This window comes from Coturnix japonica, chromosome Z (genome assembly GCF_001577835.2).
Source record: "Coturnix japonica isolate 7356 chromosome Z, Coturnix japonica 2.1, whole genome shotgun sequence".
NCBI lineage: Eukaryota > Metazoa > Chordata > Aves > Galliformes > Phasianidae > Coturnix > Coturnix japonica.
The window spans coordinates 25,002,285-25,026,080 of record NC_029547.1 but is presented as its reverse complement, the minus strand read 5'-3'; the positions used below and the strand labels follow the sequence as shown (position 1 = coordinate 25,026,080).

The 23,796-nt window shown below is 39.0% G+C and overlaps 1 protein-coding gene across 1 annotated transcript; it reads left to right on the top strand.

Moving 5' to 3' along the window:
• The first annotated feature begins 8,008 nt into the window (after window positions 1–8,008).
• Window positions 8,009–23,257, top strand: ERMP1 (endoplasmic reticulum metallopeptidase 1). Its single transcript, XM_015848973.1, has 15 exons — window positions 8,009–8,383; window positions 8,502–8,803; window positions 10,869–10,996; window positions 11,343–11,448; window positions 12,247–12,393; window positions 13,027–13,119; window positions 13,494–13,706; window positions 14,695–14,915; window positions 16,050–16,224; window positions 16,758–16,948; window positions 17,550–17,702; window positions 18,214–18,416; window positions 19,139–19,254; window positions 19,716–19,879; window positions 20,875–23,257. The coding sequence occupies exons 1-15, from the start codon at window positions 8,097–8,099 to the stop codon at window positions 21,037–21,039; spliced, it is 2,664 nt and encodes an 887-aa protein (XP_015704459.1). The 5' UTR covers window positions 8,009–8,096; the 3' UTR covers window positions 21,040–23,257.
• Window positions 23,258–23,796: the final 539 nt, after the last annotated feature.

Here is a 23,796-nt window from a genome sequence, read left to right as displayed (position 1 = left end):
TTTTCTGTTTTAGTGAATAGTTATCTCAATCTATGAGTTCTACTTCTTTATTTATGACTTTCTTCCTCATCCCATTGGGCAGGGGAGTGAGGGAAAGGTTGTGGGGTGCCGAGCTTCTTTCTGGGTTAAACTCCAGAAGATCTTCAGTAAGTTTACAACAGACTAAAACAATGATTCTTTAAAATATTATAAGAAAGATGGAAAGAACCAGAGAGATGAATGGTAATTTATGCTGAAACTTTACATATGTGCCTTTGTACACAATGATGGAACAGGTACTTACTGTGTTTGCCAAACTCAGATGCCTTCTGTTCTTCATCTAAGACTCAGTCTGACCAGATGATGCACACACACACCGCAATTCCAGATACAATAGAGCTGTGCTAGTTACTGCTCTTCAGATAGAAAATCAATAGAACCTCTCCATAAAACTGTCTTTTCTAACTTAATTAACATCATACTGGTAAGAGCGTGTCTAATGAATATGATCTATAACACAATTTACTATCACATCACATCAGGACTGGAAAGAGTCACCGAATGCTCTAGCAGTCAGTTTAAAGTAACAAAAATTAAGCACTGCATGAAGAAATTACCTTATTCAGATAATCCAGGTTTGTGTGGGAAAAGTTCTTCTTTTACCTTGTAGCTGCATGTATGTTCTTGAGTGGTGCAAACTGCTGGGTCATCTTACTTGTTCCTTGTATGCACAATTCAGGTAAACAAGCCACACTGTCAGTCAGGATGGGTAAGTTGTTTGACTTTACAAAGAACCCATGACCACTCCCCAAAATTCATTTGGCTCCACCTACTCTCAGAAAAGCCAAGTTCTGTCATGAACTAGAGATCAGAGAAATTAAAATCAGGAAGGGGTGAAGTGAATGGTGTAGGAAGGCAAACTTTATTATCTATCTGCACTGTACTGTTAATAGACTTCAGCTGCTGTCCGAAGTTTTTATTGAACTCAGCTATGCAGCCAACCAAAAAATTAATATTAGCCAGCCAGCCTCCAAAATCCCTCGTATTTTGAGGCAGTTACTGCTAGTTTTTGTTCAAATATGAAATTAATTTGTCATTTCTCTCCTGTTGTCCTCTTGGATAGATCTTGGTTACAGTCGAGCATCATATAGCCTGCATCAGCTATAAGTGTTATTCTGTTAATCTTACAACATGACAAGTTATCTCTGTGGTTTATGTGAATTAAGGAGGAGGATGAATGTACGAATTGGCCAGCTGAATTACATACTTAAGACAGATAAAAATGTTTAGATTCATGTTTTCTTTTTATCCTCTGAAGTACTGCATGAGACACAAATAGCTCCATAACTTTGGGGCTGACATTTGAGATGCTAAATAGGAAAGGGAAAACAGTTGTAGTTTTCAGTCTGAGGACTGATAAAACATACCAGCTGCCATCAGACAGTTTTGTAAGACTGGAGAAGTCTAAAAAGGGGCAAAGAAAAATTCTTTAGTTTTTAAAGTGTGTTTAAATGTCCAGTGCTGACAGAGTATTTGCTGCCATCCCATTTACTCACACCTTGCTGCCGCCATGTGAAGCTTTACACAGTGAACCAGGTGGGTGAACAGATCTATCCAGGGAAAACACACATAGGAGTAGTACTTTGATTTGAATAAATCCATTCTGAGTCTTCACAAGGTAGAAGGCAGAGAAAACTGGACATGAAGTCAGCCTGGCAGATAAGGCTGTTTAATCCCATGAGTGAATCCCATGGGAACTGTAGAACATTTAGTATATTTCTGTCTGCAAGACTAAGAGGCCTTGCGCTAAAGATGCCTTTACACTATATCTTCTCATAGGCATATATATATATACACATGTTTTGTGGGCTGGTAGGTCTTGTTTTTGCAGAGAATATTCCTTCCCTCCTAACCCTGTTGATCAGCATTGCTTTTTGGAGACACATTGTGATAAAATTTAGCATCCAGCAACTGTATGTGCACAGGTGGGTGAAGGCACAGATTGTTACACATATGGTGAGGACTGTGTTAAACAAAGATGCATCTCACTTAGAGCTATAAGCCAGATGGAAACAAACAGCAATACAGATGTTTATTGCTCCTCACAGTAGAGATGAACATTCTGTAGTCTCTCCGGACAGTCTGTGATAGTGTTCTACCACTCTCATGGTGATTTTTACCTTTCCCAACATCTGACTTGAATTTTTCTTGCTGCAGCATATGATTTAAGCTTGTAGTCCTTTTGCTGTGCCACTTAAAGGAAAGCAAAAACCAATTCTTTACATAACCACTGCAATACTACTGAGGGTTGAAGGGACTGTTCTACCATTTGCTCTGAGGCTTTGTTTACTTCATTAGAAGATACTGTATTGTATCTGTATTGATAGATACTGTACTGTAGAAAAGGAGGTGTATTGGATAATCTAACAAGAGAATATCTCAAATCTAAGACTCTCTCATTTCACCCCAAGGAAAAAAAAAATTAAAAAAATCACTTTTATAGATGTTGCTTACATTTGTATTTTTTCTATTTAGAAAATGGTGGTCTGAGAGACCCTTCAGGTTTCAGTTCATAAACTGCAGAAAACCATTTATTCTAGGTGGCAAAAAAGTTTATTTTCTATTTAGATCTACTTTGTCAGTTTAGCTCACACTAAGCCAGAGTGCCAGTTACCACTTTAAGTGCTTGAGTAAGCACAAAATGTGTTCATAGGTAGACTGCTACGTTAAATACGTATTTGGTGTGAATTGAAATGAGAAGCTGCCGGGAACACCTGCACTTCACAGAACAGTGATGATTCAGAGGAGATTATGCTTAAACTTCGCCCAGTGATGTCACAAAGAATTATTTAACCATTCAGGAGTTAGCTGGTGTCTTGGATTTTACCAGTAGGTTTGTAGAAAAACAAACAAACAAACAAAAAATGTAAAGGGTTTAAATACAGGCTGGCTTAGATGTTCCTTTCCAAATGCCTTTTTATTGCTAGTCTGGAAACTGAAATTAATGGCTCTGTTCTCATCTGTCATAACTGGTTGCAGTTCCATCAGTTTCAAAAGTGTTTCACCGTTTTCACCCTCAGAAAATGTCTTAATTAATTTCTCTATTGGAAGAGGTCTGTTTTCATGGAAGATACAATCTATCAAACCTATTGTTTTTTTGCTACTATCATAGAGTATGAGAGATGCAGTAAACAAGTTTCTAAAGTATAGCTTTTATTTAAATAAACTTCACAAACATAAAAGGCCAGCCTGTTATAATCTCCCATCAGTCGGCAGTACTTGGGTGGAAGGGGAGAGAGGTAAGGAAACTTGTCTCCTGCATTCAGCATTCGGTGGTGGTGATCACGCTCATCTCTCCATCTGGGACTACTGGCTCTGACTGTCTTTTTTTTTACTAACCAAAACCCTTTGGAGAGCATTCTATGAACAGAGAGTAAGACAAGGTAAAATGTTGCAAACCCACATGAATTCTTAATTAAAGAGCATGTTTACCAAAATAACTGAATCAAACTGACTTCACATTTGGTATGCAATGAATTGTCTGAGGAAAGATGTTAGCATGAAAGAGAACTAGGATAATACACAGAAGAAATAAACAGGGTGACAAAAAGAGCTAACAGAATGCAAATCTGAATTGAAACATGAGTGTGGTGTGTCTGGCAGTCTTGAAGGAGAAAAAAATGAGCTTAATCTTGATGTGAATGAAGAAGGAGGACCAGGGAGGTGATTCAGTTTCATAAAGTCACCAAGGTGATGGATGAAGGTGGTACTTTCCATGCTTGATTATTAATTCACAGAATCACAGAATCACAGAATTATCAAGGTTGGAAAAGATATAGAAGATCATCTAGTCCAACCATTACCAATACTTCCCAGCTAAATCATATTCATCAACACAACATCCAAACGTTTCTTGAACACTTCCATGGTCGGTGACTCCACCACCTCCCTGGGCAGTGCATTCCAATGCCTGACTACCCTTTCTGAGAAGTAATACTTCCTAATGTCCAGCCTGAAACTCCCCTGACACAATTTATTTATTATTTTTGGGGGTAGATAGGATAGCTGGCAGTTAGAGGATTGAAGCAGAAAGACAGCAATCTATCTGTTGAGTGATTAGGGTTTGGCAGAAGCTGTCAGACTGCACAGAAAGTGAGATATTTAATAGATAATGAAACAAAATATTGCTTGCATTTGAACTGGGTTCAGATTATCATATTATCATCTTCACAGAATCACAGGAAGGTTGACGTTGGAAGGGATGTCTAAATCATCTAGTCCAACACCCTTGCTCAAGAAGATACCTAGAGAAAGTTACTCAGCTCAACCAACTATCATGACTTTAAAATTAACTGAAGATTTCCAGTCTTGAATCAAACAAAGAAGCCTTCTGTCATGGGATCACAGCAGATGTGCTAACTCTACCTTCCTGCCCCTTCCTCTTCTTCACTGACCATTCTCCAGCAAGCCCTTGTCTCCCTTTAATATCAAAGGGAATGGTGAGACTGAATGAAAGTGTATCCTATTCACAGAGAGGTGTGTGACATAAAGCTTGAGATGAGAAGATACATCTATCTGAAGAAAGGTGATCTGGGCTTCTGACAAGCAACAGTGAGCTAATTTTCTCTGATTATTGGTTATGATTACAGCCATTACACATGGAGCATGTAAGGGAGAGAGTACAAAAAATATGTATCATTAAACAAGAGTGAAAAGCACTGTTTAAGCTTAAAGGCTAAGCTGAGTGTCAGTGCAAACTACCACCCATCTGTGCAGTCTAGAAGCTGTAATTTTTTTTTCACTTCCAGTTCCTGAATGAGTGACCATGATACTACAACTCTGCTTTAGTTATAGGACGATGGTACTAATGTTCAATTCTTGGGGATGTGTGGAGAGCTGATGAGACATTTGCTGCTGTTGTATCTTGAGGAAGAGATGAACGTGTTTAGCTGAATGGACTCTAAATGTCCTCTGGTTGATGCTCGGGAAAGGTTTTACAAGGATTCAGTTGAAAGTACAAACATCAAGGGAAACGAGCTCATTCCATGCTATTTTCTTAAACTACACTGACATACTCAGTGCAATCCACAGGACCAGTACTGTGCAGGAGAGCTGTGCAATTCAGTGAGACAGTAAAGACAAAGAAGAAATGTAAGCTTTCTTGATAACATGAAATGTGCCTATATAGAATAGTTTTCAAAAAACACCTTTTTTAACTGAACTAAATAAGTCATCAGCAGCCCCAGCTAAGTGAAGATGTCTATAGATGCTGGTAGCTCCAATTTACAAGGGCAACAAGAAAGGTCCAGGGATTAAAGGCCTGACAGGGCATAAAGGAAAGATGAGTTGTTAGAAGCAGTTTATGAAGTGCAAGTCCTGCATTACTGACATGACCTCCTTCTATGACAAGATGCCCTGCTTAATAGATGAGGGAAAAGCTGTGGATGTCATTTATTTGGATTTCTGTAAAATATTTGACACTGTTTCCTACTATATTCAGCTTGAGAAACTGGCTGCTCATGCTTTAGACATCTGTACAGTTCACAAAGTGAAGAACTGGCTGGAACGCCAAGCTCAAAGAGTTGTTGTGAATGGAACTGACATTTAGATTGATGGGCAAAGTCCAATCACCCAACATCCAACAAGGCTTAAAGGTGGGTGACTTAGGACAACAACCCCATACAGCTATGTAGGCCTGGGGAAGAAATTCCTCCTCAACTTTCCTAGCAGAAAATGGACCTGGGGGTGCTGACTGATGGTTGAATCTGAACCAGCAATGTGCCCAGGTGGCCAAGAAGGCCAGCCGCATCCTGGCCTGCATCAGAAGTGCTGTGGTCAGCAGGAATAGGGAAGTGATTGTTCCCTTGTATGCAACACTGGTAAGAAAAGATGCTGAATATTTAAACCCCTTACCATAAGAATTTGCTCAGTACTGCGCAGAGAAGAGCAATGAAGCTGGTGTGGGGACCAGAAAACAAGACACATAAGGAGTGGCTGAGAGAACTGGAGTTGTTCATCCTGGAAGAGAGGAGACTGAGGGGAGACTTCATCACTCCCTACCGCAACCTGAAAGGAAGCTGCAGTGAGGAGGTGTTGGTCTCTTTTCTCAGGTGACAGTTATTAATATGCATCTAAATGGTTTCAAGTTGCACCAGAGAAGGTTTATAGTAGACATCATCAGGAAGAATGTTTTTCATGAAGAAGATGGCCAAGTGTAGGAACTATCTGCCCGGGGGAGTGGTGAAGTTGCCACTCCTGGAGGTATTTAAGAGGCATGTGGGTGTGGTGCATAGGGATACGGTTTAGTGATAAGACTTGGTAGATTGGGTTGACTGTTGGACTGGGTGATCTTGAAGGCCTTTTCCAAACTAGATAACCCTACAATGTTAGGATTCAATACAGATTATACAGGATTGCCGTGTACTATTGCTAAGGTGGGTATTAGTAATGAGTTCTTACAGTGCACTTTCTACTTTTAAGACTAGGACAGGTACAGAATATGATCAGGCGTTGAATGTAAACAAGTTTGCAAGATGAATACTATAAAGATTACAGCATGAATGATTGGAGGCAGACCATAGTTAATGCATGGAAGTTAAACTTTGGGAAGTAATGACCAAAAAAGACTTCAAGACATGGTAGAAAATGCTCTTGTGTTTAATTCCATGGAAGTTACAACAAACTACATAAGAACTCTATTTTATAAAGCACATTCTCAGCTACAAAATACTATTGCAATGCATTTTCACCAGTGATGAAACAGCCTGAATGTTGTGCTCATAAAAATTTGCAACAGCAGAGGTGACTCCCTGTCATTGTTGCCACTGCTGAAACACAACACCCACTGTCCAACTGTGCTGTACAACCATTCTTCGGTCTTCAGAACCATTCAGCAAATGTCAGTGAGTACAAGTAGGTGCCATTTTTTTCCTCATGGAGCTTCATTTGTATTTCCGTGTCAGACACCATTTTGTCAGACTGCTCCTCTACTGCCATCTGTCACACAGCAACTAACCGTAACAGAATGTTGCCGGGAAGGTTCAACATCTACTGCCATTTGTTTATTTCTTTAGCAAGAACAAACTGTCCTACTGCCTAGCTAGGCTTTGTAAGTAAATTAGAAAGCAAAGCCTGAGTCCCTGTGGATGAGATGAGGTGCTGGATTTTTAGTTCTTCTGCTTTTAAGGAGGAAGTTTCCTAGCTTGCCCAGTGACCAGGGGATTTTCCCATTTTGACATAAGATTTACAAGAACTAGGTCAAGTATCAGTCTTCTAAGCACAAAATCAAACAGAATATATGCTGAATCATTTGCTTGGAAATTGGATCCAATTATCTTAAATCGGTCATTCCAGACTACCAGAGCAATGAAGGACACTATATTCGTTGAGGTGTTTGACGTGTCAAAACGTGTACGCACTGTACTTCCAGCTGAATTCACAGGGCACAATGCCCTACCAAATGCTGTGCTCAGAACAGATCAAACAAGGGCTGTCAGTACTCCGTATCAGAAGACTTTCTGACCTAAATAAGAAAATTACTTCTGCATTTTTGGATGGACAGGACATTGAAAGGTGTTTTCACCTGTACAGTATGAGTTAGTACAGTCAGATCTCCCTCTTGAGGGCTCTTAATATCTCAGTGTTGCCCAGAGAATGAAGATGGCCTAATGTGCATTACCTCTGAGACTAATAATGTAGAGCCTGTTCTAATGTAGTCAAATCGAGACTCATAGTCAAATTTCAGCAGCAGAGGTACAGTCCCTTGTGTAAAGGTGCAGATTGAGTGTTTCAGGAGTGCTGGCTGGCAGTGATGAAATCCCACATGAACTGGAAACCAGAAGATGAGGAAATTTCATACTCCATTCCCTTCTTAGATTTCTCCACGCAGGTGTAGGACTTACTTAAGAACTGATAATGCCGAATCACGGCGTGCAGGCTCTTGTTCACCTCAGCAAAAATGCATCGAATAAGCACATTTCAACGCACCACTCCCTCACAGCCCTGAGGGAGGCGGGGGGGGGACCCCCCCCCGCCCACTGTGGGGCGGTTTTCCTTTCTCTTTTCTCCCTTTTGACTCTCGTCTTTTTCCGTATCGCGTGTTACCGATCGCGCCGGCGATGGAACGCAGCGCTGTGGCGGCTGTGAGGCGCCTACGAGCTCCCGGTAGCGGCGAACGGAATGGCGACCGTCGCCCTCCACCCGCTCGGCGTGAGGATAACGAGGCGGATCTGCAGGGGAAGAAGCGGGGAGGGCCGAGGAGACGGCTGCTGGGAGAGGCTCGGGGGGCTCCTCTAGTGTTGCTGTACCTGCTGGTGTTGAGGGTGTTGGTGCAGGTTTCGCACCGGCAGCTGCTCAGCCCGCCCGCGGGACGTGGGGAACGAGAGTTCAGCGCGCAGCGAGCCAGGTAGACGGAGGGGTGGGAGAAAAGTGTACAAAAAAATGCTTATCTTAAAAATACCAAAGCTTATCTAAAGGTAAGGTGTATATAAACACTGATGCTGATTGTGCAATTTGTCTTTCAGGGGATACCTTGACAACATAACAGCAATTGGGCCCAGAACAGTTGGAAGTCCAGAAAATGAAGTTCTTACCGTTAACTACCTCTTACAACAAATTAAGGCCATAGAAGCAGAAAGCACGGATGCTCACAAGATATTTGTAGACATACAGAGACCCACAGGCTCCTTCAGCATTGACTTTTTAGGAGGCTTTACTAGCTACTATGCAAACATAACCAATGTTGTAGTGAAGCTGGAACCTCAAGGTGGAGCCGAGCATGCTGTCTTATCCAACTGTCACTTTGATTCTGTACCAAATACCCCAGGTAGGTTCACTTGTTGCTCCTGCGTTTCTCTGTAGTTCACAAGCCACAGGGTTTGTCTCACTGTCTTCTCCTAGCTAAAACCATTATAGCCACGTGCTAGAACACTGCATGTGTCAAATAACTTGTTTCATTTCAGTGAAATTCGCTATGTATGGAGTGTTGGTTAGTCCTATTTTAGTCAGCGTGTTTTGGGATGTAACTTGTTTTCTGGCAGGCAGCAAATTTTGGATGTCAGATTTGGATTTCTGAGAAGTTTCGTGACATCTGCCTTTCATTCCATAGGCCTGTCACTCATGTGCTGCTTCTACCTGTCATTCAGCCCTTTCCATACTAACATACTGATTCTTAACTTGGTTTTCCTGTAACGGAATGCTTTGTGTTGGAGTCTGTTCTCCACTAACCCCACTAACCAGTTTTTCTTCCCATGCCAGCTCATATGTTTTATCTCAAATTTATAGTGTTGCATCCTTATTTTTCTTACTTTCCACATTCAAAGCTTCTCATTCAAAAGACTATGCTGATCAGAGATGTAATGTACTGTTGCTTTGGTGGTATGTATGTCTCTCACTCCTTCTTTCACCACTGTGTGTTTCCTAGTTCTTGACCTTGAGCATTTTTATACATCTAATCATCTTAAACAATTATTGCAACACGTTTGCAGTCACCTTTGCAAATGCATGGTATAACATTGCTAGGAAGGTATGGAACTAGAAATCACACAAATGCATTTGTTGTAACACATAGCCACAGGTGTATCCCAATTATTACAGCTGGAAAATACTACAGATTTCAGTCACTAACAGTAGTTTTACTTAGAATTTTTCATTTGCAGCCTGCACTGCATTTTAATTTTGGGAGTAAACTTTCTGTTTATTCCTCATTACTGAGGAAACAGTTGAGGCTTAGCTTGAGAAACAAAGCATTTGCTTTGTGCATCCTTTCTGTCAACAAAGAGTAGACAGGACTTCTCTTTCTCCTCCAGTCATGTTTAGGCAAGGTGGATTTCCAATTATACTCAATAACTGTGATTATTGTACATTGCCTGTGATTTAGGAGCTGCAGAGGTGATTATTACTGCATTTATAGTTTGACTGCCTTGACCTAAAGAATAGTTCACAAGTATAATGTGATGATAACTGTTTTTAGATGTGTAAGTGGTGTGCCTGTTTCTGTAGGCTGTTGCACAGGGCTTTATCCATCAGTTACTTTCTTTACAGTTATTCAGTCAGTAGACTGAATCAGGAGTATTTCACCAGCCTTGCACAGAGATGGGAATGTGGTAGAATGGCCTAGGTCAGAAGGGACCTTAAGGAACATTCAGTTCTAATGTCTGTTTTGTGGGCAGTGTTACCACCCCCCAGATCAGGCTGCCCATGTGAAAAGTCGATGTTTGTAAGCTCACTTGAAGTACTGGATGGCCACAGTGAGGTCAGTGTGGAGAAGAGGAGGCTCCAGAAGAACAAGCACAGCTCCCTCAACCTGTTTTTGTAGGAGATGTCAAGGATTTTCCTCTAATGAAACTGGAAGCGTGTTAGACAGCATTCTGTCATGAAAGTACTACATTTCAACATATTCTTTCTATTTTAGGGTGCTTTAAAGTAGTTCTGGTATTTATTTTGCAATATTGTCCTTAATGCTACTTTCAAAATGTGTCCAATTACTTACCTGTATTGTAGCAGTGTGAAATTCCTTATGGTTTTATTAATTGGAGTACGCTGTAAGAGTTGGTTTTTTTTCCTTGTTTATTCATGTTGTTCTTAGAAAAGCAGATAATGACCACTTTGTTTAGCACCTAGTTAGTCCCGTTCTCTTGAAGAATATTATTGGACCTGTTATTCTGTACATCTATACTTGTTTGACTTTTGAACATTAGTTTTCTTTCTGCTATTGCTCCTATCTGGTAGATCTGGGATATAATCTGTAGCAGTAAATATACTAAATCTTGGCATAATCACACCTTGGCTAGATTAAATGACTGAGAGAATGTAAAACTTTTTCACCTCAGCTCTTTGTTGCAGTTTTGTGCATTTCTTATAAGCCATGCTGGTCTGCTTATTATTTTAAGGTGCCAGTGATGATGCTGTTAGCTGCTCAGTGATGCTTGAAATCCTTTACACTCTCTCAAAATCAACAGAGCCCCTTCAGCATGCTGTCATATTCCTATTTAATGGAGCAGAAGAAAATATTTTGCAGGTAAGAATATGCCAGGATTATAAAATGTGCATCAAAGTTGTGAATTAAGATCCTGATGCAAGAGTGACTGCAGCTGTCATTTGTGTTTCATCTGTTGAAATATTAAATGCCTGTCTTAACATTTTGAGGAAAATGTATTTGCTGTCAAATAGGAAAATATACTTAGATTAAGGCTATTGTTCATATTAACTTAATTGGAAGACTTAGATCTTCTGTTCTGTTTCTGTTATGAGTGATCTGAATGCCTTGTCTGAGTTTGACTTATGATTATATGTGATGGAAAATAACTCTTAGGCTGATATGTAAGAGTATGATATGACCTGTATTTTCTTTGTTTCTCACCAAGGCTAGTCACGGCTTCATTACACAACACGAGTGGGCCAAGTCAATTAGAGCTTTTATTAACCTGGAGGCAGCAGGTGTAGGAGGAAAAGAACTTGTTTTTCAAACAGGTAAGAGCACGTATTGTTTCCAGGGGTAGTTCTGGTAATAAGCAGTGTAGACTTGAAAGAGTATTGAAAGTGTCTCATAACTAGAAGACAGGAGAACTACCGTGCCTCCTTCTCAGCCCTTTGTTGTAAATAAGTTGCTCTGCATTTTAAAGAACACACAGGCTGAAGCACTGTGGCAGAAGTTCCTTCATAGCTTGGAACCTGTGTAGAACAGTGCTAGAGCTGTGTTTCTCTTATACATCAAGGTACTAAGGAGACAAACAGATTAGTATATTACTTGTATCTTGCATACTCATAAATCATGTGCTTAATTTAATCTTCAGGCTACTCTTGCAAAATCTTTGCAGACAGATTTTGGCATTAGAACTCAAGCTGCTGCTCAGGAAGCAGCAGAACTTCTCTGTTAAGCTTTAGCTCCATTGTAGTTGACTGCATGCTTCTTTCTTCTACTGTGGCTGCCTTGCATTGAATGCTTTAGCAGAGAGAGTTTTCAGCATATCATTTTGATAGTTAATAAGTTGGAGATTCTAGTAAAGGCAGCGGTTTATGCATTAGTGCTGGGTCTTCTTTGAGAGGTGGCATATCTGTCTTGCCACTGAATGCTCAAGACATGAATGTATTTTTCCACCTGTGGCTAATTCTCCTAATTGTATAAGACTTTCAACTTAAATAAATGGACTTAGTGTACTTTGTGGGGCAACACAGTTTCTTCGTGTGTTGTTTTTTACAATATAGATTTCTATCTTAACTGAGGCTTAAAAAGTGTTTGGTGTGAGCATTCTGTTCACATTCTCTTAGGACCTGAAAATCCTTGGTTGGTGCAGGCGTATGTATTTGCAGCCAAACATCCCTTTGCATCCGTGGTGGCACAGGAAATATTTCAGAGTGGTATTATCCCAGCCGATACAGACTTCCGGATCTACAGGGACTTTGGTAATGTTCCAGGTGTGTTACCAGAAAACATGTCAATAGACGTTATGCAAACATTTGTTTATCTAAGCTTATAACAAGTAGGCTATTCTGTTGCTCAGAATGAAGGGGGATGCGCTGAGTGTATCATTCATCTGTTAGAAAAATTCTCTTTGATAATTAATTCTTGGTTACATTGCAAATTATTTGGACATTTGAAGAATTTTTAGACAGGCCTTCTGCAAAGTTGTTTATTAATCAATAGTAAAAAAGGATATGCTTGACATTTTGAAAAAGCGTTCCTGTAGTTCCACATTGTCACCTTCAGAGTGGATCTCTCTTATTGTATTTATACTAAATATTTGGAAAGCAGTAAGTATACCTTTCTGATGCTGATATGATAAACCATTTTTCTCCATTAGAGATTTGTCTTCAGGTGTCATGTAATCAATATGTTAGTAACAATAGGTATCTTAAAATACATCAACTTGTCCTTTTTAAATACAGGTGGAGTCCTAGTTGGACTTCCTTATATAAAGCAAACTTGCTCATTTAGGGGGAAAGTAAGCAGGCTACAAAGTAGAGCAATGTTTTCTGTGGAAGTATCTAAGGCTTTCACATTTGTTTTGACATTTTTACATAACTTGTCATATTTTTTTCTCTTTGTAGGAATAGACCTGGCTTTTATTGAAAATGGCTACATTTATCATACAAAATACGACACGTCAGACAGAATTTTAACAGACTCCATTCAGAGAGCAGGTTAGTGTTTCAAGAATTAAATAAAGAGGCAGAGAAAAGAAGAAGAAAGTTAACAGAAAATTAAACTCCTCTGTTGAGGCTTGAGGTTTACAGCTTTAATATGAGACTTATACTGAAAAAGGAAATAGTCCCTTGATTAAAACAGTATTTAAGTGTAGAAAGCTTTTGAAGCTTACTTTAAGAATAACTGTATTGATTAGCTCATGAAAATACATTGTCTATCCCTTCAAATAGGAATTCAAAATAATCAGCTGTATATTTGCTTCTTTTGTTATGTATATTTCAGTGCAGTTTTAAATGCATGAAATAATGCAGTGTGTTAATTCATGAATTCTGATATTGTTCTGTTGCATATTTGTTCTTTTTTTTAATAGGTGACAATATTCTAGCAGTCCTAAAATACCTAGCTACATCAGACATGCTGGCAAAGTCTTTTGAGTATAGACATGGAAATGTTATATTCTTTGATGTACTTGGTTTATTTGTCCTGGCTTATCCTGCTCGTGTTGGCACCATCCTGAACTACGTAATAGCAGCGATTGCTTTTCTTTACTTGGGCAAGAAAATATTACAGCCCAAAACCAGAGGTAAATCTAATGGGTTTGTTTTTTGTTGTTTTCTGTTTTTGTTTTTTAATCTACCACTGCTATGAAGAAAAAGAGTTACTCAGGAGGTATTATTTCCTTACACCTCTTTCAATCATAATCTTTATGTCATGCTTCTCTGATTTGATAGACTTAAGAAGAAAGTTTTAGGTGTGCAGAAATTACTTTGTGCTTCAGTTATTCAAATGAATATTTATGATGGGCTCTGATTGCCTGGATGTCTACCATTCAGGGATTTCTATTGTGGCTTTTGCCTTTTTGTGAAGATTTAGTTTAAATATTTCAACAATCTTAAAAAGGAAAACAAAAAAAATCCTACCATTTATGTGAACTCTTTGTTCTTTAATGGGAGTGGGCCTTCAGAAATGTGTTTCTTGAGTGGCTGGCTGTAGACAGGGGGAAATTGCAAAACAAATAATGGGGAAAGATACCAAGATATCACCCTTATTAAAGGGTGTAAAATCTATCCCTCTAATCAGACACTTTCATTTGCGGCATGGAAGTGCATCTGTTTAAATAAATAAATAAATAGATAGTATTAAAAAAAAAAAAAACCAAAACTTTTTTTTTTTTTTTTTCCCCCCAGAGTAAGAGGAGGTTGTAGGAAAAGCAACTCTGATGTTTTCTGAGATTTTTCAGTTTGTTGGCTTCACCAGTTCCCTAGAATAGCTGTTATTGTCAGTAATATGGTAACCAAGGAGGCAGAAGACTGTTTCTCTGGGGATCAATCTTGTAGTGAGAAGTGCTGCAAAAAGACTTGGAAGGAAACAAATAGGCTAAGTGATGTAGACCATGCAGTTACAGAATCTTCAGAGTGAACTCCTTATTTGGTCATCGCTTGATCATTACCACAATTATACTGTTAGGGTAATTTTAATATATACGATTATAATATATACGTATATAATAATACGATAGTCTGCAGTAGAGTTTATGACTGTTGGGTGAAACTTTTTTTTCTTCTTTGTAGCAATTAATAACCTGAAGAAATTCTTTACTGCGTTTGGATTAATACTGTTAAGTTGGATCTCTACACTTGTAACTGTCCTTATTGTGGCAGTGTTCATCTCTCTCATTGGACGGTCTCTTTCATGGTATACCCATTTCTATGTCTCTGTGTTTCTGTATGGCGCTGCAGCTGCAGTTAAACTCATTCTGGTTCACTCACTAGCCAAGAAGTTCTACTACAAGGTAAGATTGACGTTGTTGCTGTTGTTTAAGAGTGGTGAGTGTAGTGTTTAATCTTGTCTAAGCGTAGGGGTTGTTGTGTTAAATGAGTGTTAGCAGCCCCTTGATTTAGGGCTTTGTCCTCACTAATGACTGACTGCAGTTGATTCAGGAAAAAAAAATTAAAAAGCCTTCTAGCAGGCAATGTATTGTTTCTTCCCTCTGGCACGCTCTTGTTTTCCCATCACTTTGTTGGTCAGAGATCAAAGCAACAGGTGGAGAATTGATATTTTTTTGGATACCTTTAAACATTCTTGAAACTCAGAGAATCTGCATCTATACTTGAATGGTCTTTTGAGTCTTACCAGGCTCTTTCCTATGAACATACTTGTAAGATGGACTCCCTCAGTGTAATCATATTTTGGTACTTTTAATGCATCTTTTAGTACTCCTGTTTACTTCATCTAAATCATAGCGTAGGTTTTGTCATGAAACTTAGCATTCCTACTCTTTCTGTCCTGTTATAAAGTAGAAGGGAGGTTACTGTTTTCTTGTGGCTCTCACAGACAGGAGATAATTACTGGGTTTCAGGTGCTGGATCTAGTTCTTACCTTCTGATTGTCTAGAGGACAGATCACTTGACTAGATATTATTCATCTCCCAGTTTTCTTGGCATGCCTTAGGTTACAGTATACCTCTGTAACTTATACTGTACCTAGGAAGATCTGCATAAGAGTTTTGGAAGATAATCCCTCATTTGGCTATTACAGGCAATACCTAAGTGTTGATGAAGTCATGTGTTTGCTGTTACCACTCCAGGAACTTGTGAATCAGTACAGTTTTTGTTTTGAGAAGGAGCTTTTGAGTCACCAAAAATATTTCCTCACTGCCCCCCCATTTTTTCACATCCCGAAATGGAATTAGGAACTTTCTTAAAATCATCCAGGAAGGCAGTCCTTGCTACTAACAAAAAAAACGCCCAACACAATCATAACTCATCATGAATAAGTGTAAATGTCAGGGCTGATGCCTCTTAAAATTGGATTGTCTAAGATAAACAGTTCCATATGAGAAATCAGAATTTGTTTAAATATTCTTATGACATTTGATACATGAAATATTTTTGCTCAGTGATGACTGATTCCCTTTTTGTTACAGAACATGAATGACCAGTACCTGGGAGATGTTTTTTTTGATGCTTCATTGATGATCTGGTCTGTACTATTGGCAATGATTACTCACATCGGTCTTTGTTCAGCATTCATTTGTACACTGTGGGTAGCATTTCCTTTACTCACAAAGCTGATGGTCCATAAAGAATTCAGACAAAAAGGTATGAGGTTTTGGTGGGGAAGGCTGTATTTCAAAACTTCTGCCCCTGCTGTTGTATATTGAAATGTTTTCCTCCAGTCTGTACTGTTTAAGCAGAGTAACTCAGTTTAAGAGCAGAGAGTTTTTTAAGTACGTATGACATTTCTGTCACAAAAACGTGTTCTTTAGGCAAAGATGATCTGGAAGAGAAGATGATCTGTAGAGAATCATTTTAGAAAAACATAATGAAAAGCATTGTATATTTCAGGCTAAAAAGAACGGTATTATTTGGGGCTACTAACTGATCAAATACTTCAATGGATGCTAAGCGTTGTTATAAAAATGGAACGTTTTTACAGTCTTTGGAACAAAACATCTGCTATATATTTTGGTAATATGAGAGTTGTTTTGCTGTGTTCTTAGAAGAGTCATATTGACATTGGTTGGGTAAGATGAAGTCCCTGCCAAGGTCTTCATATTGTAGGTGCACTTGTATGCTGGCCTTGCAGTACTGTATCGATATATTAGTAATGTTGTGCATTTTGTGTCCTGCAGGTGCCACGATGAAATTTGTTGCGATGTACATGCTAGGAATGTTTGTTCCCTATCTATATATGTTGTATCTCAATTGGACTGTATTTGAAATGTTTACTCCTATCATGGGACGAAGTGGTTCAGAAATTCCACCAGATGTAGTGTTGGCAGGATTTATTGTGGCCAGCACTGTGATTCTGTCATCCTATTTTGTAAGTAGAATTTTTAAATGTTGCTTAAAACTTTTAAGCTTTCTCTAGACTTGAAAAATCGATGTGTTTTTTTGTTTTTGTTTTGTTTTGTTTTTCTAAGCTACTGTTTGAAGTTAATGATATTGTGCAATATCTCAAATGTTAATATAAGGAAATTCTAGGAGAAGGTCCTGTGTTATGTTTTTTAGGTAGGGGTAATTGAAATGGATTTAAGAATTCTTTTGCTCTATAATGATATAATAAAAGGGGTGATTTAATGCAGGAGTTTGAGTGAACATCTATGCTAGATGAAGCTCAGTATGTAGCTAAACAAAACCTATACTATGCTTCAAAAATATTTTAGCCCTTTTTATGAAATCCTTGCTGTGTAATTTCTAGGTTTTTCTTGTCAGATGTTTTACAAAAATGGGAATTTTTTTCGAAACCTCTAGAACATACTCACTTTCTGGTTTTAAAGACAGAGATTGCAAGGAAGTTTCTTGTGTTAAATAGTATGCTTTCTAATGTACTTGCAGTTGCGTAATTGGATTTTAGAGTTATGCAGTGTATTTTATTTCCCAGCCTTGTGGTTTTATAACTGAGCTGTCTTTTTGTTCTCTAGATTAACTTCATTTACCTTGTCAAAAGTACAAAAACGACGCTAATTACTTTAACTGCTGTGTTTGTAGTCACTCTGATTCTCGTTTGTAGTGGAATCTTCTTTCCTTACAGTTCTGATGCAGCTAATCCAAAGCCTAAGCGAGTCTTTCTTCAGGTAAGAAGAGTCTTGAATATAATATATTCCCTTTGTGCTGCATGCAGGATTGAGTTTTGGTGTAGTTTTTCTTGTTATTTTTAAAAGCTTAAACCTTTAAGAAGTAACTTCTCTGGTGCTTGCTTGATATAAGCTGTAACAACTGTTCTTGGATTTGAGAGAGCTGCTACTGTTTCTCATGCTCAGTTCCTGTGTTTGGCTCATTTTTGTCAGGAGAGGAGGTTGTTTTGTTGGTTTTTTTCCTAGTGTTTTTTAAATACAAGAGTAACAGTCTTCATTGATGAAGTGAATGTAAATGTTTACAGGCATAGCAGTCTTTTGAATTTATGTTTCTATGGTACTTTTATAATCTGTGTAATTGTGTTCATAAATACTTAAAAACGTGTTTGTTGCATACTGAAAGTACAGGAAACATTTAGGGTTGATTTAGGGGATATTAAACTCTTGCAAGCTTCACAAACTGCCACAAACTGTATCTTTTATTTATTTGTTTATTTTCAAATTCTTCCAGCATACAAACAGGAGATTCCATGATCTAGATGGAAACTTGGTTAAAAGTGACTCTGGCATATGGATTAATGGATTTGATTATAATGGAATATCTCACATAACTCCTCATGTACCTGAAATCAATGACACCATTAGGACTCCGTGTGAGGAGTGGGCTCCGTTTTGTGGCCTTCCTTGGATTCTGCCAGTGCATTTCATGTTCCGGTTGGTGTGAACACTGCTTCATTTGAGAGTGTACTGCGAAGCCACTCGCTTCTACAGTCTCCCTTTTGTAAAGGAAGAAAGAGAAAGCTAGTCTTGGCCTAAAAGTAAATTATCCTTCTGCTCGAAAGGTGCTTTAACTTCTGTCTAGATACAGTGTCTTCTGCAACAAATGGTGGCAGAGATCACTGGGTCTGCTGGAGGAGATTTGAAAGTTGATATATGGGAAAACTGATGTTAGCACCAGTGGAGAGGAAGGCCAGGGGTCCTTCTAAGGGGCACTTCAAAGAAGCAGTATGTGTGCTTCTTCCTTTCTCTCCTCTCCTCTACTCAGGTGAAGAAGGTCAGAGTAGATAGTTTCACCAGATGAAAAGTAGCTGCTGTAACTGTTTCTTATACATAAGAAGTCTTGTGACCAAAACTAAACAATTTTGAAGGTCTAAATATTTTTACTTATTTTATTGGTTTGTAAATTAAGACAGGTCCAGGTAACAAATAAGAGCTGTGATGCTGTCTGCTGTTCCGTTACTGTGTCTTTTAAGTGTTTGTCTCTCTGTAAGCTGTTAATTTTTAACTGCCTTCTGCTAGCTTAAATAGCTTCTGAATATTTTATGTGTTAGCAGTGCAGTCAGCTAATTTATACTAAAACTTACTCTTTTCATGTTTTAGTACCTCTAGCTGTTGCACTGAGATAAAGTTAAAATCTTGTTCATTTGCTTATTCAGGAAAAACTGGTATCTTCCTGCTTCAGAAATTTTTCCAGCAAGCCCCATTCACTTTAAGCTTCTCACCAAAGAGCCGACACCCTGGAACTCTGTGAGGTTAAGCTTTGAAGTATCTGGTGAGTGACTGAAGCTCCTTTTGTTTTTATGCTCATAGTAGATCAGGTTTAATTCCAAGTCTGCATTTTACAGTACCATTCCTAGAATGAATTTGTTTGTGTTAGTTGCACAAAGCTCACCAGTTTGAGAATACACTGTGGTTGTCACATTTCAGTTGTTATTTGAGAGACTGATACCTTCTCTATTTTGAGTAAGCCTTGATCTTTTTTTAGCAAGTCCCTTCTTAAAGTCCACTTACATATAATTGATCTTACTGCTTAGAAATATTTGGAGACTCTTCTATAGAGAACTATAGAGACTCTTCTATAGAGAACAGTTTAGCTCTGTCTTATTTTGGAAGGTATATGTGGTAATGCAAAGTCTACTAGTTACTGTTTAGGAAAATACAGTGTTGGAATGAAAGAGGGGCAGTTGTTCTTTCTCCTTCCAGCTGTTTATACATCTAGATGCTTCCCTGCAGGTCCAAGTCACATGTCTCTGTATATTCGGCCACATGAAGGGTCGGCTTTGTCCACCTGGTCTCTTGGAGATGGAACACCGGTTGCTAGTGTAGGAGGAGACTACTTTGTGTTTTACTCCCATGGGCTGCAGGCTACGCCGTGGCACTTCTGGATAGAGCTGACAGTAAGTATGCTGCTGTTGGGAACCTGGTGATTTCATGGGCTTTTAAGTTGGTCCTGTAAGTCAGCTCACGTAGGTTTTGATGCTTTGTCCTCCAGCTTGCCAAACAGTCAAAGGGAGAATCTTTGCCTTGTTTTCACAGTCTTAGGTCTTAAGCTTGAATTTTTCTCGTTTTGCCCTCATAGTTTTTCAAGTTCTGTCTTCAGTATTTTGCAGTTCTTTTTCTTGCTGGAAATAGTTTTCATATACTTTGCTTATTTGGGAAAGTTGCAGGGAGATCTTTTTGGTAAAATTATCTGTCTGAAGAGAATCGCTACAATTTTGTGTTCCATGCTTTATTTTTTGGTTGGAAATAAGGATTCTGTAAAGTACCAGTGTGACAGCTTCCAGCATTCCTATTCCAGCAGGATTTATGGTCCATCATGCCCACTGTTGAATTGCCAATGAATAACTTTTTCTAGGCTTATTACCACTGTAACAGTGAGGTTTACTCTAGGTTTAGCTTTGAGGAAAGATTACCAGAGCCTGTGAAAGTTCAGAAAAGCCCATTGTTCCTTCCTGGATTGTGTCATATAAATACTTAACCAAATAATCCTTATGAGGATACATATAAAGGCAAATGGAATCTACAGTATAACAAGCTTTGCAAGGCTGAAAAAAGCAAAGCTAGGCGTAAAAAGCTTGTCATGCTGAAGGTTCAAAGTGGAGAGATCATTATAAATACTGTGCTGGAGTTCTGTCTTGATTTGTTGGCAAAACTTATACCTACAAATGAGTTTGAAGCATGTGCTCTAACATGTCAGAGCAATTTCAATTCAAATCAAGCTCATGGTGATACTGATTCAGGTGAAGATATGAAATGCTTTAACTTACAGAACGATGACCTGTGGGCTGTAGTTTATTACATGGGTGTTAGATCTGTGGAACATCTGGATTGATTTTTATGTTTAAAACCTGCAAGCAGTCATAAATACTGTATTGTCCTTTCTCTCCTACAGGGCTCAGAAAAGCATTCTGATGGAATGGTCTCCCTTGCTATAGCAGCACACTATTTTTTTGGGGAAGATCAAAAATCACCTCAACTTTATGCCTTACTGGAGAGATTTCCAAACTGGACGTTTTCTTCTGGTTGGTCCTGCACTTACGACCTTTTTGTTTTTTAATGTTTAATAGTAGCGCAGTGCTAATAGGGTAATCCCTGACATAGGATACCGTAATAACAAGCATCCTAACAAGATACTGGAGACTTCTGCAAGAATTTTAAACGTGTTGGATACAAATAGTGTTTCTTTGGCAGTTTGGCTGTTTAGTGGCTACAGTTGTCTTGGGGATAAGGTGATATTCTGTGTCAATGCAAATACAGTTCAGCTGGTTCTTCCACTGAAACGGCAGTTTGACTAGTGTGTTTCTGAACGTTAAAACTGCATTTGAGGAAGTGAAGTTAGCACAATACAATGACACTTGTAATGAAAGGGCCTCGTGAAATTATTTTGATACAACATAAAATAAAACTGTACTTCATGCATGTTCCACCTATGTTTGGTGGAAGTTCAGACTGGACATCAGGAAAAGTTTCTGTACTGTGAAGGCAGTTGAACACCAGAACAAGCTTCCTAGTGAGGTGATTGATTCCCCATCTCTGTCAGTACTTAGAAGGCAATTGAACAGTGCCCTCATACACTTTAACCTCTGGTTAGCCCTGATGTGGTCAGGCAGTTGGACTCAGTGATCTTCGTAGATCCCTTCCAACTGAACTGTTCTATTCTGTAGGCTGTTATCATGTGCCTGTCCTATCCGTCCTAATAAAGTAAAATATTCGGCTAAGAGGTGCTTGTTTACGGGGTGGGGGGAAGGGATGGTAAAATCCTAGATGTTGCTTTTGTCACTGGATGAAGTTACTGAAAGCTGATGCCTTTGTAGGTTGCACAATGCAGAAAAGCTGGTATTCTGGAATGTGGTAATTATTTATTGGAGTGAAACCATGACAATCCATGTTACCATTTCCATTCAGTGTCTTTCTGTTAAAAACTAATTTCTATCTTTCTCCTGTCTTTTCAGTGCAGGAACTTGTGTGGGTGGGTTTGATCTGTCACCTTGCACTTCTGTTCCTGTTAGGACTCCTTAACTCACTCTCTTGTATGTAAGAGTGCCAAGTCACCACTTCTTCAAGTGGATGTTTTATAGTTAATCCACTCTAAATTTCAGGTTATCTTCTAATTTATTAGAATTGGCTAAATTTTGGTATCTCCTTTGGAGAGACTTGTACTAGTGTGACAGTATTGCACTTCGCTAATACGCTTGTTTCTTTAAACGTGGGTTGCTTTCAGTAAGGAAGAATACCAAGAAGAATCATCCCTAAAAGATTGTCTTCTATTTCTGAGTTGCTTTTCCTGTTTTAATTCCTCCTGCATGGGGCCTGCAAAGGATTGTGATGTTTAGAGTAACTTATGGTTTTGACAGGCTTTGAATTGTGAAGCCATTGACCTGTTGTTGTCCAGGTTTTGTTTCTTTTCCTTTACAGCCAAACTTGATTTAAAACATCCTTGTGACATCAGCTCCATACTGTGATTAACACAGATTCACCTTCTCGTTGTCCCGTGAATGTTGCCAAATAGCACGTAAAGCAGATTTTGTGCCTGCATTGTAATTTCAAGTAAAAACATGCTGGTACTGGGAAGTTCTACTGGGCACGTGGAAGAAAACGCTTTAATTTGTGTGGGCTGTGATAGAAAGCAGTTCCCAGTTCAGGTGTTTTTCCTTCAGATTGGTCTGTAGCTGTGTAGGTAAGCATCAAGAAACAGTTTTATTTCTTGCAAGGTCTATTTGCAAGCATTGTTGACTGACTCTTGGGCTACAGACAGAAGTTTAATTACTGTGATCACACCAAACTGGACACTATCTTAGAACCGGTGTCACTTGATGCTCGACATGAACGTGAGTCAATCATCACCCACTTGTATCAGATCGGTTCTGGTTTGGAAGTACAGTCTGTGTACGATGCATTCGTTATTCTGAAAACAACCTTGCACTGTCAGTGACTTGGGAAAGAAAACCTTGGTTCTGTTTGTCTTGACTCTCAGCACATGCCGTGTGTTGTGCTCCAGTTGATGCACGGCAAGTTGACAAAAGCTGCACTGATATTTACCGTCCTCCCAGATTCGATTTTTATGTTTTGCCTTTGATTTATAGCTTTTTAAGATGTTTTATGTGAAGAAGTCGTACCAGGAGCTGAAAACGCCTGTTAGCGATTTCTGGAACTTCCATGAAGCAATAACTTCTGCTAACTCAGGATTTAACCTTTATTAAATTATACAGTTATGAGGAATGTCTACTTTGTTGTAAATTTCTGGCTTTATAAATAAAAGTGAAACTCAATCGGTAGAAGTGTATGTTCAGTATGATTGTTAAAGGCCTCGTTTGTTGTGCCAGCACTGTGTTAATGCTCTGAGTGGAACTACTGTGAAGTGATGCTGGTTTCCACAGGGGGCCTTTGTGGATTAGGAGAAATGTTGGGATAAGTTCAAGGAGCAGGAGAGTTTCAGGTACTGTACACAAAAACAGACTGTTGAACTGGGTGGAGTTCTGTATTAGCAAAACATGCCTTTAATGTCTGTTCAGTTTAGGTTTAAGAGGCCTGCTGGAAAACACTAATCAAGTAGACAAGATCTAACAAGCCTGTACAAAGCTAACTGTGGCATATGGGACAGAGCTACTGAAGAGTTTGCATGCATGGTAATATTGTTCAGTGCTTTGTTTTTCCTTGGGGTCTGAGTGTGATTTGATGCCCTGCTGAGCATGGTCTGGAAGAAGCTGGCAGGATGACCTGACTTAGAACCTGATAGCATGGAAAACACTGTGGAAAACTACTGTCTCTGATCTTGGACAGGCCTTAAAGGTGTTGGGAACATGGGAATCAGATG